The 12898-nt window shown below is 40.9% G+C and overlaps 1 protein-coding gene across 22 annotated transcripts in view; it reads left to right on the forward strand.

Moving 5' to 3' along the window:
- Positions 1-12898, forward strand: part of DYDC1 (DPY30 domain containing 1) — a 35000-nt gene continuing 22102 nt past the window's right edge. For 6 of the 22 annotated variants that reach the window (XM_081573764.1, XM_081573766.1, XM_081573768.1 and 3 more), the window contains exons 1-4: positions 1652-1722; positions 5559-5696; positions 5785-5956; positions 7874-7975. In XM_081573764.1, the coding sequence (XP_081429890.1) occupies positions 5810-5956; positions 7874-7975 (249 nt within the window). In that variant the 5' untranslated portion in view covers positions 1652-1722; positions 5559-5696; positions 5785-5809. Of the gene's footprint in view, positions 238-1651; positions 1723-5558; positions 5697-5784; positions 5957-7873; positions 7976-12898 lie in introns of those variants that run through there. The other 16 variants (XM_081573769.1, XM_081573776.1, XM_081573782.1 and 13 more) reach the window with 5 other exon arrangements.

The following is a 12898-nucleotide window of genomic DNA, read 5'->3' on the forward strand; positions in this document are numbered from 1 at the left end:
AGAATGCAGGCGCCTTTTGGGAAGAAGAGCTCCTGGTGCTGGGCTGGGTTCCAGCGGGCAGAGGCAGCTTTGGCCCTTGGACCTTGCCAGTGGTACGAGAGAGGAATAGCTCAGCGCCGGGCGGCACCTCTGTGGCCGAGTCCTCCTCTTCCTCACTGGTGAGCAGCGCCGTGCCTTTTGGAGGGGCAGAGGAGGCGCGTCTGGGATAGAAAAGCTACCGAAGCTCTCGGAATCCAGGTCAGGTAAAATTCAGGGTATCCAGTTAAATTTGAATTGCAGAGAAATAAGAAATCACTGTTTAGCACAAATATAGTAGAGTGTATAATGCAAAATCGTTTCTTGTTTATCTGAAATTTTAAATTTAACTGGCCACCGTATCCGATCCCTTCCTCTCCCACTCGGCCGGCTTGCTCCCAAGTGTGAGCGAGGAACCTCTGTTTCTTCGACAGCTTCGCCAGGCTTAAGGCAGCTGTTTCTGTGGGAATGGGCTTTCTTATGTTGAGCCAAGATGCTTGTTGGTGTGTCTGAAAAATATGCCTTACAACAGGCTGGGTATTTTCGCTGTTTCGTGGATAGGAAGCAAGCCAAACGAAGTAAAGAGTTTCACCTGGGTTCCGTTGATGAGAAGATGCAGCCGGCGTCAATTGGAGACCAATCCTCCTTGGGCGGTTTCTCCTTACGAAGACCATGGTCGTCTTCTCTTGTGTTAGCTTTCTGGAGTTGCAGCAGGAATTTGTTCCAGATTTCCTGCACTGCAGGCAGATTCTTTACTGCCTGAGCCACCAGGAAACATTGCTAGTGTGTTTCAAATGGAATTGAGATGTCAGTGTAGTTATTTTTGTCTTTAGGGTATTATCCCATTGCTGCTGCTGCTGCTACTGCTGCTAAGTCGCTTCAGTTGTGTCCGACTCTTAGCGACCCCATGAACTGCAGCCTACCAGGCTCCTCCGTCCATGGGATTTTCCAGGCAAGAGTACTGGAAGGGGGTGCCATTGCCTTCTCCGATTATCCCATTGAAGAAGTACAATTAGGATACTGTGTTCCATACTCGGTTATAATCATTCTTTTCTCTGTGTGGGTAAGATGCCAGTGCCAGCTAGGTAGGGCATTAAGTTTGTGCCTGGTTTTGGTTTGTTTTTATGACAATGTTAATGCATACACAAGTACACACTTCTTTCCCCATAGCTGTTGTTAATACCAAAGAGGGCATACTAGACGCAATTTCTACATCTTGCTTTCCCACCCCCACCCCCGCCTTCACAGTATGTCCTAGAGCTCACTCCTGGTTTTGGAGACCTTCCTCATTCTCTTTTTATTTGCACAATAATCCATTGTGTGGCTGTACCTCATCAGTCTTTTAACGATGGATTCCCAATTTGGTTATTGTTAGTGATAGTGTGAAACAACCCTGTGCATGTATTGTAACAGAGCGTGGGGAGCTCAGCCCTTAGAATGCAGCGGTTGCTCTGCGGGTTACTCTGGACACCCCTTAGCAGGCAATGGTCCGGCTCAGCCATTAGTCAGTGCAGGCAGTGGGTCCGCCCATAAGCAACCAACCAACCATCAGTGAGTGACCGTTAGTAGTCCTGCTTAACCATTGGTGCAGCAGTGAGCTCCGCCCACAAGCAACCAACTGTCAGCAACCGTTACTGAGGAACACAGCGGAGGATCTGTTGGTGGAGAAGTGATCTGTGGAGTGGTGGTCCTCCGGTGCCGAGTGAGGTAAGAGGCGGATCCAGGCCTTCTCCATGGAGCCCTTCAGTTCACCTGGCCTCGGGCCAGTAGGTGGGCTGGAGGGCCCAGGGAACAGGCTGGGGGCTCTGTCCTGCAGAGTTTCAGAGCCCTTGCCAGGGCCACCCATTGGCCTTAGCCTGGGGCTTGAGGCAGCGGTGAATCTCTCCCCCATTGCTACTAGCAGTGGCTGTCTGTGGAACCTGTTCCTCCTCACACCCTGCAACTTTTTGGTCAGGACAGAGAATAACATTTGATGGAAGTTTACAGGGGCACCGCTACCTGACCATGATCTGATACCAAGAAGTTTGCGACAATTAACTCCACCCCTTTCTCATCTTTCCTAGAAAAGGGCTTGGCTGAGAGCTTTTGGAGGAGTTTGGGGTTTTTAAGGCATGAGCCACCCAGTTCCTTGCATGGCCCTGCAATAAACCTTTCTCTGTCCTAAACTCTGACGCTTTGGTATTGTTTTGGCCTCACTGTGTGACAGGCATTTGGACTTGCATTTCAGTAATAATATCACTTCATATTTTTGTAAGATAGGATCCCAGATGTGAAATTGATGAGTCCAATGGTAAATACATACGTAATTTTCAAGATATTTACAAAACCTTCTCCATGGTGTTATGCCATTTTGTACTCCTATCATGAGAGAGAGAGTAGGTTTGGGATCTATGGATGGAAATCAAGGGGTCATTGTTTCTACAATTTTGTGCAGAATGTTGGCTGCAGTTATTTAGGGAGAGGTCTAGACACTGGCATTCTGTCCCCTGAAATTGCTCATGTCTGAATATAACAGATACACAGTATATATTTGTTGAATAATGAATACATTTCATCAGATCTCAGAGGAATCTGAATTCCATACAGGTAATTCAAAGGAGATCACTGTTTTCAAAGCACCTGAGATAGAGTGGTTACTGAATTCCTTCCTCCCTCCCTCCCTCCCTCTTTCTTTTATTCTTCCTTCCTTTCTTGTCTAAGATTATTTTTGTCCAGATTCATTAGTAAATTGGGACATTACTGAGAAAGTGGAGAAACTCATTCACTTGCCCATGGAGGGCCAGCTGTGTGCACACTGTGACTGAGCCATACTTTTTGAGGAGCTAGAGAAACCTGTACAGGAGAGAAAATTGTACAGGAGACAGGGATCAAGACCATCTCCATGGAAAAGAAATGCAAAAAAGCAAAATGGCTGTCTGAGGAGGCCTTACAGATAGCTGGGAAGAAAAGAGAAGCGAAAAGCAAAGGAGAAAAGGAAAGATATTCCCATCTGAATGCAGAGTTCCAAAGAATAGCAAGGAGAGATAAGAAAGCCTTCCTCAGTGATCAGTGCAAAGAAATAGAGGAAAACAACAGATTGGGAAAGACTAGAGACCTCTTCAAGAAAATTAGAGATACCAAAGGAACATTTCATGCAAAGATAAGCTGGATAAAGGACAGAAATGGTATGGACCTAACAGAAGCAGAAGATATTAAGAAGAGGTGGCAAGAATACACAGAAGAACTGTACAAAAAAGATCTTCACGACCCAGATAATCACGATGGTGTGATCACTCACCTAGAGCCAGACATGCTGGAATGTGAAGTCAAGTGGGCCTTAGAAAGCATCACTACGAACAAAGCTAGTGGAGGTGATGGAATTCCAGTTGAGCTATTTCAAATCATCAAAGATGATGCTGTGAAAGTGCTGCACTCGATATGCCAGCAAATTTGGAAAACTCAGCAGTGGCCACAGGACTGGAAAATTTGTTTTCGTTCCAATCCCAAAGAAAGGCAATGTCAAAGAATGCTCAAACTGCCGCACAACTGCACTCATCTCACACGCTAGTAAAGTGATGCTCAAAATTCTCCAAGCCAGGCTTCAGCAATACGTGAACCGTGAACTTCCAGATGTTGAAGCTGGTTTTAGAAAAGGCAGAGGAACCAGAGATCAAATTGCCAATATCCGCTGGATCATCGAAAAAGCAAGAGAGTTCCAGAAAAACATCTATTTCTGCTTTATTGACTATGCCAAAGCCTTTGACTGTGTGGATCACAATAAACTGTGGAAAATTCTGAAAGAGATGGAAATACCAGACCATCTGACCTGTCTCTTGAGAAACCTGTATGCAGATCAGGAAGCAACAGTTAGAACTGGACATGGAGCAACAGACTGGTTCCAAATAGGAAAAGGAGTCCGTCAAGGCTGTGTATTGTCACCCTGCTTATTTAACTTATATGCAGAGTACATCATGAGAAACGCTGGGCTGGAAGAAACACAAGCTGAAATCAAGATTGCTGGGAGAAATATCAATAACCTCAGATATGTGGATGACACCACCCTTATGGCAGAAAGTGAAGAAGAACTAAAGAGCCTCTTGATGAAGGTGAAAGAGGAGAGTGAAAAAGTTGGCTTAAAGCTCAACGTTCAGAAAACTAAGATCATGGCATCTGGTCCCATCACTTCATGGGAAATAGATGGGGAAACAGTGGAAACAGTGTCAGACTTTATTTTTGGGGGCTCCAGAATCATTGCTTATGGTGACTGCAGCCATGAAATTAAAAGACGCTTACTCCTTGGAAGGAAGGTTATGGCCAACCTAGATAGCATATTTAAAAGCAGAGACATTACTCTGCCAACAAAAGTCCGTCTAGTTAAGGCTATGGTTTTTCCAGTGGTCATGTATGGATGTGAGAGTTGGACGGTGAAGAAAACTGAGCGCCGAAGAATTGATGCTTTTGAAGTGTGGTGTTGGAGAAGACTCTGAGAGTCCCTTGGACTGCAAGGAGATCCGATCAATCCATCCTAAAAGAGATCAATCCTGGGTGTTCATTGGAAGGTCTGATGTTGAAGCTGAAACTCCAATACTTTGGGCACCTCATGAGAAGGGTTGACTCATTGGAAAAGACCCTAATGCTGGGTAGGATTGGGGGCAGTAGGAGAAGGGGACGACAGAGGATGAGATGGTTGGATGGCATCACCGACTCGATGGACATGGGTTTGGGTAGACTCCGGGAGTTGGTGATGGACAGAGAGGCCTGGCGTGCTGCAATTCATGGGGTCGCAAAGAGTCGGACACGACTGAGCGACTGAACTGAACTGAGAGAAACCTGTCCTCTTGTGGGAGGACAGACATATGCATACACAGAGAGTGCTCAGGTAGTGTGACAAATGCTGTGTGAGCTGCTTGGGGAAGGAGGACCATCTTTTCATTGCCTGGGAGACAGTTGTATGAGCCACAGCAGGGAGAAATGAGAGAGGATTGATGCCTTGCAGGTGAGGAAGTATTTTCCCAGCTGAGGGAGAGTGAGGGGACCATCATATTGCAAAAGTCATGTAAATGGAAACATGCAAGGTATGAGCAGCAGGATGGCAAGATCTTCTGTGTAGTTAAAGCCCAGGAGCCAGAAGTGATATCTGGAAGTGAGCCTGGAAAGAAAAGTGGAGCCAAAGCATGAGGAACTCCATGTGCTATTCTTGGAAGGTTGGATTTTTTTTTTTATTCTTTGGCCTTGAGATATTTGGAGTTTTAAAAAAATGTGAGGTAGACGATTGTGATATTTTCAAGAAATAACTCATGGCTTGCAACAAACATCTTAATAAGTCATGTAGGGTAACAGCTCTGGAATCAAGAGTTGGGTATGATTCCCTCTCCATCATGCACAACCTGTGTGATCCTGGGCTGTTCGCTTACACTCTTTGTGCCTGGTCATCCTCATCTGTGCAATGGGGCTAAGGATACCATGTTCAGGTATGCTGTGAGGATTTAGTAAGACATGCATCTCTTGTCATATGGACATCTCACAATAATGAAAGTAACCCTTCTCTGACTCTTGGACTCCAGGGTTCTTCAGAATTTGGAAACTATTCTAGTTGTGGCAACTTTTGTGGAGACATTTTGGAAACTGCTAGAAGCATCCCAGAGTCAGCTTGCTTGTGCCCTGATGTGCTAATGGCAGGTGCCAATGACTGGTGACAGAAGGTAATGCTTTGTTGGCCTCACTGGACTCTGCTTTGACTATGCCTTCATTGAAAATTTCCTGCACTAATGCAAAACGTTTATCTTTTAGAAGTTTTTTTTTTTAGCAATTAGAAATGGAGTCAGAGTATCTTCAAAAGTTGCTTGGGACATGTCTAACTGAAGGTCTTGCGGAAGTGGCAAGGATGCGTCCTGTGGATCCAATAGAATATTTAGCACTGTGGATTTACAAGTATAAGAAAAATGTGACCATGGAGAAACAGGTAAATATGGATATAGTTTTAAAAATTTATTACTTATCAAAGAATACTTGATTTACAATATTATATTAGTTTTAGGTGTACAGCAAAGTGGCTCAGATCCATGTATGTATTATATACATATATATTTTTTAGATTCTTTTACCATATAGATTATTACAAAATAATCAGTATAGTTCCCTGTGCTGTACAGTAGGTCCTTCTTTACTAATATATAGTAGGGTGTATATATTACTTCCAAATTCCTAATTTATCCCTCCCCTCTCCCTGAACCTTTCCCTTTTGGTAACCATAGCTTTGTTTTCTATGTCTTTGAGTCTGTTCCTGTTTTGTAAATAAGTTTGTGTGTATCATTTTTTAGATTTCACATATAAGTGATATTGTATAACATTTGTTTTTGTGCAACTTACTTCTCTTAGTATTATAATCTCTAGGTCCATCCATGTTGCTGCAAACGGCATTCTTTTTTATGGCTGAGTAGTATGCCTTTGTATATATGTACCACATTTTCTTTATCCATTTAACTATCACTGGACTTTTAGGTGGTTTCCATGTCTTGACTATTGTAAATAGTGCTTCAGTGAACACTGAGATGCATGTATCTTTTTGAATTAGAGTTCTCTCCAGATATATGCCCAGGAGTGGAATTGAAGGATCATGTGGGTTCTATTTTTCATGTTTTAAGGAAGCTTCATACTTTTCTCCATGGTGATTGTACCAATTTACATTCCCACCAACAGTGTAAGGAAGGGTTCCTTTTACTCCATACCACCTCCAACATTTATTATTTGTAGAGTTTTTGATGATGGCCATTCTAACTGGTGTGAGGTGATACCTCATTGTAGTTTTGTTTTGCATTTCTCTAATAGTGATGTTTAGCATCTTTTCATGTGTCTTTTGGCCATCTGTATGTCTTCTTTGAAGATAAGTCTATTTAGAATTTCTGCCCATTTTTTGACTGAGTTTGTTCGTTTGTTTTGATATTCAGCTGTATGAACCGCTTGTATATTTTGGAGATTAATCTCCTTGTTGGCCGCATCATTTGCAAATATGTTTTTCCATTCTGTAGGTTGTCTTTTAATTTTGTTTATGGTTTCCTTTGCTGTGCAAAAGCTTTTAAGTTTAATTAGGTCCCATTTGTTTATTTTTATTTCCGTTACTCTAGGAGATGGGTCAAAAAAGATATCACTGCAATTTAGGTCAGAGTGTCCTGCCTATGTTTTGTTCTAGGAGTTTTATAGTATTCAGTCTTACATTTAGGGTTTTAATCCATTTGGGGTTTATTTTTGTGTAGGGTACTAGAGAATGTTCTGATTTCATCCTTTGACATGTAATTGTCCAGTTTTCACAGCATCATTTATTGAAGAGACTGTCTCTTCTCCATTGTATATTTTTTCCTCTTTTGTCATAGATTAATTGACCAAAGATGCTTGGGTTTATTTCTGGACTTTTTATCCTGTTCTATTTTGGATCCTCTGTTATAAAATTATATGAGTGAAATAATTGGCCCAGTGTCTTTGCTTTTTAAAAGAAGTTCAATATTATCATTTCTTTCTATTATAAAAATAGTATGTTTATTATACAAAACTTGGACAACATGAAAAAGTAGAAGAAAACAAGGACCTCTATTTAGATTTTTAGGTATTTTTAGGTAGTCTAATCTTTTTTCTGCATACTTGTCTGGAGTTGTTTTTTTTTTTTTACACAATTGTGACCACATTCAATGTGTAATTTTAATTTTATGCTCTTTGTTGAAATAATACACACATTTTCCCCAATTATTATATAGTTTCCTGATGGATAGACTGTAATTTGCTTTCCTTTCCTTATTGGTGGAGGTTAAGATGCTTTCAAGATTGTGTTTTACAAATTGTTTTATCTGTAATTAGTAATGTGATGTTTTTCTTTAAATCATGTGAGAGACAAGAGGAAATGACCCAACTGGAGCATGAAAGAGAAGTAGCTTTGATGGAGCAGGAGACGATGGAGAGACTTAAAGCAGAGGAGCTTCTCTTCCAGCAGGTGAGACCAGGGAGTTCAGTGGTGCCTGGAGCCCCAGCGGTGGCATTCTTGGCGTGGTGCCCCCACACCAAGGTGCGGAAAACTCCTCACCTCTGGTTGCTTAGATGTGGCTTTCTTTTATCTTCAATGTTATGTGTGTTATTTGGTTTCTTTTGTTTAATACTTATTTTTATTTATCTATCTTACTTGGCTGCACCAGGTCTTAGTTGCTGGCATGGGGGATCTTCACTGGAGAGATGCAGACTCTTAGTTGTGACATGTGGGATCTAGTTCTTGTATGGGGAGCATGGAGTCTTGGCTACTGGACCACCAGGGAAGTCCCTGTATGTGGCTTCTTTACTGGGGAAGAAGCAGTGTAAAGTAGGAGGAAAACCTGGAGAGTCTGCTATCACAGAAGCAAAGGGGACAGCATCTCAGTGAGACCTGAGTGATCAATCATGTCTGTGATAGATCAGGTGAGAACAGAATTGCCAAGTGCTCACTTAAGGCCACTGGTGACCTAGGTGGGAGCAGCTGTGTGGGGTGGGGTAAAGCAGGTGAGATGGAGATGGTGAGTAGATGTAATGCTTTCAAGGAGATTTTCAGGGAAGGGGTTTTCTTTTGTTTGTTTGTTTTAAGGAACAGAGTGGAAGGAGAGTGGTTGATATAAAGAAATTAAGGGGATGGTTACTAGGGTCAGCTTTACTTGGAGACCGGAGGAAACTGTCTCTAGAATGAAGATTAGGCAGGTGAAAGTGTCCTTTGATTCAAGGAAAGAGGAGAAAACAGCATTAAGTACATGTGTGTAGGTTTTGTGGAGCAAAGATGAAAGCAGTTTCTGTGTGACTGTTTCTTTTTTGTAAAGCAGGGACCATGATCATCTACCCAGACTGAGGTGGTAAGGTAGGAGGTGACGGGAGACTGGTGAAGGTTTGAAATGGTGACTTTGGAGAACTAGCGTTGACCAAGGAAACTTAGCGTCCCTTGGTAGCACTGAATTCCCTGAGTCCAGGCAGTCATAACGGGGCCTTTTGGCTTGATTTTGTCATTATGTGATTTTCTCCACTTAGACCTAGGTATACTGGTAAAGATGTGGAAGAGACAGACAGACTGAAGTGAATTTGGGTTAGCAGGATTGGGGAGCTAAGGATGTTGGTGTGAGAATGGTTGAAGAGGTGGGTCATGGACTATAAATCAGATAGGGGAAAGTCCTAGAGTGACTTCTGGACTAATTTAATTTATTGAGCACTTCTAAACCAAATCTGAGTCACCCTTATACTTCTACCATATAGTACCTAACTCTAGAGACTCAACTCCAGTTTGCATATTTTAAGAAGGGATTATTTGGGTGTGTGGGTAGAAAGGAAAATGTAGACACATGGGAAAATAGCTTCTCTATCTTGTCTCCCATCCTCAATACTTGGTAAAACATTCTAGGCACCTTAGATGGATATGGCTGTAGAGGCCTTTACTGCTTCTGAGTCTTCATTTTTCAGTCATTGGGCTTATTTTTGTGGGGAGGTTGCAAAGTGTTGGACGTCAATGCCCATCCAAATGGGCAAGTGTCTGCTGCAGTCTCCCCACCTTTGAGTGGGGATCTGCCCTGCCTCTTCCAGCTTCTGGAGCTGCATCTGTCCCCTCTCTATCTGAATCAAGGGAACTTCTTAGCAGTTCTCCTTCCCCAAGACAGTTAGATCACAGCTGTGGAGATACCCTAACTTTCGTTGACTTATCTTCTTTACATTACTTCAATAAAGTTTGATAATACTAGAAACTTTTCTCTGGCTGTATCAGTATGAAGCCACCCACTGTGCATCAAACCCTAAGCATTGTATTGGGCGGGTGGAAGATACAGTAATATCCTGTAGAAGGCATGGTGGCTGGTTAAAGAAGTGTGTTCATGGGCAGAGAGAGATGAGAGGAGGAGAAGGGATATGTGGAAAGATGGACCAGCAGAGAAGAACTTAAAACAGAGTGAGGCTAAGATGAAGAAAAATCAGAGAGCCTCTCTGTGCCCTTTGAGTCAAATGGACTGGAGGTCAGGACTCTGGTCACCTGCCTTTTGGTTGCAAAAGCAAGTGTCCTCATAGTATAGCTGACTTGAAATTCTTTGAAATTTTAGACACTCTTCAGCAAGCCCAGGTCCTTGTGAACAGGGAATCATTTTCATTGGTGTTTTTTACTTAAGAGCTCATTTTGGAAGTAATAGCTTTTATATTTGTTTGAATGTTTTTCTAATGGTTTTGGTCACATGTGAAGAAAGCAGTTGAGTTTCAAACATTTCCTGAAAATGTTAAGAAACTGGTTATGTTGACCAGTGTGGTTGGTATTTAACAACTGCATTTTGCATTATTTTGACCGATTAGAGTTATTTCACTTTTTGTACTGATGTCTGAAATGATTGAATGATAACATTACTGCATTTCAGCTAGCTAGCCCATCAATTTTATTTTAGTGGGGATGACATAAGAATATGAAGAAATTAATTAACAGCCCTTTGTGAATAACTACTAAACACTGTTTACTATCTCTTTGTTTGTAAAAAATGTATTATTTTTAAAAATGCCTTGATATAGTTTTTTTTTTTTAATAAATTTATTTATTTTAGTTGGGTTTTAAAATGCTCTTAATGGAATGAACTTCTGTTGTCCTGTTTATGGGGTGGCGCTGGACCGATGGTGAGAGGTTATTCTCTAGTGAGGTTAACAAACTCTTCCTGTAAAGGTGGATATTTTGTGATTTTCAGGCCAAGAGGCAAAACTGAGGATATTGTGTGGGGATTACGGTATATTATGTAGCCATAGCAAGAGAGAAATTTCTACAAATGTTTTATCAATGAAATAAAAAAAAATACAATTTCTTTCTGTAATGTAGGCTTACTATTGAGAAAAATTACACTCCCCCTTTAAAGATAAGAGTTCACTTAGTTGGACTTCAAAGACAATGTTCCCTTGCATCAAAAGGAATGGAAATGTTTCTGTTAATGCTGATCTGTAATGAGATTTTATGTATTTCATCTATGAAAATGTCTTTTCACTCATAGGTCCTACCAACTATTGATAATTAGTCCCTGTGCCTACAATATTCAGTGTATTGATCTCTTGGAAGGCACTTGTAGAAGTCTGCTCAATTTTTCTCTTGGTATTTGTCATTTAGCGTGTCTCTACCTGGTAAATTAATCCCTTCCAGTTGAAAGTTGGTGAAAGCTTCTCAGTTACACAGTTTTGAAATCCATTGTAAATGGATTTTGAAATGTGGGAATTTCCTTTGCACTTACATCAGGCTTAAACACACTCTGAAACTATAGTTTGAACTTGGAAAATGTATCTGGCACAAATTTGTATGGGAATGGAAATCTCGTTCCTGACAACACTGGGAGTGTATACAGCAGCTTGACATGATTCAGACGGTATTAGCTGTTGTTGAAATGATTTTACTGAAGTGTTAAGTTTTACATATAAGTGCTATTTTGCCTTATACTTTTAGATTGAACTGATTAAAAATTGTTTAGTCTACAGAAGAAGCTAATTTCCAAACTTATTTAATGTTTGATAATTGTGGTTGAAAATGGTCTTCTCATTCAGAAATACCTCAGTCTTGTCCCTGAGCTCAAAAATTCACAGCAAAACTGTTAGGCATGAAACTATCGAGTGGTGGAGCATGTCAAGATATATTCAACTTCTATTTTTTTTTTTTAATATATTGTCTTTGTAAAAATTTTTATTTATTTATTTGGCTGCGCTGGGTCTTAATTGCGGTGCGCAGGATTTTCTATGTTGTGGCATGCAGGATCTTTAGCTGAGGCTTGTGAATTCTATTAGTTGTGGCATGTGATCTGGAGTTTTCTGACCAGGAATTGAACCCAGGCCCTGTACTGGGAGCCACTGAACCACCAGGGAAGTCCCCAGCTTCTATTTCTTATGAAAATTCATAGAACAGATGATGGTTAAATTCATAAGGGTAAATGAAGGTCACTGTTGATACTGTTACTGAACCAAACTCAAGTCTGTTCATCCAGTGCACAGTAAAGCCAAATCTGTTGACACTGGGTTGTGGTGAAGGCAAGTACAGAGTTTACTGCAGGGTGACAAGCAAGGGAGTAGAAGACAAACTGCATATCCACTCTCACTTAAGTGTTTGAGTGAGCGATTTTCTTAATGGGGAAAAGTAAAGAGGCTGGGATTAATCTTGTGACATTTCTGTGACATTTTCTATTTTTTAAATTGAAGTATAGTTGGTTTACAATACTGTGTTAGTTTCATGTGTTATAACAAAGTGATTTGGTTATATATATATATCGATAGATGCATTTTTTCTGTTTCATTATAGTTTATTACAAGATATTAAATATAGTTCTCTGTGGTATACAGTACCCTTGTTTATATATGGCAGTGTGCATGTGTTAACCCCTACTCCAATTCCCCCTACCTTTGGTCATCATAAGTTTGTTTTCTATCTCTGTTCTGTTTTTTATGTTAAGTTCATTTGTACTATTTTTCAGTTTCCGTGTACAAGTGTGATGTGTGATATTTGTCTTCCTCTGTCTGACTTACTTATACTTAGTATGATAATCTCTAGGTCCATCCATGTTGCTTCAATACTTCTGTGATATTTCTTAATCATTGCTTTTTTTCAGTCAGCGATTGATTTTTCAGTCATTTTGAACTCAGCATTGACTCCTTTGGAAGTCAGGGTGTCGTTCATTTACAGTTCTCTGGCCAGGTGGTCTATGGCTCAGTGGGTCAGTTAGCTCATCTTGTCCTAGAGAAATGATCGGAATTTGTACATTAATGATAAAATAGCAATTTTAGTGCATTAACGATGTTACCAACAATAGCAATTTTAGTCATCAGACTCTGGTTGATTATAGTGTTCAGTTAGCACAGAATTGAGGTCAGAGAGGACAAGAACGGGAATAAAGTTTTGGATAGAGCGATTAACCAT

The sequence above is a fragment of the Giraffa tippelskirchi genome, chromosome 2 (assembly GCF_054371585.1).
Source record: "Giraffa tippelskirchi isolate mGirTip1 chromosome 2, T2T-mGirTip1v1.2.pri, whole genome shotgun sequence".
In the NCBI taxonomy this organism is placed as follows: domain Eukaryota; kingdom Metazoa; phylum Chordata; class Mammalia; order Artiodactyla; family Giraffidae; genus Giraffa; species Giraffa tippelskirchi.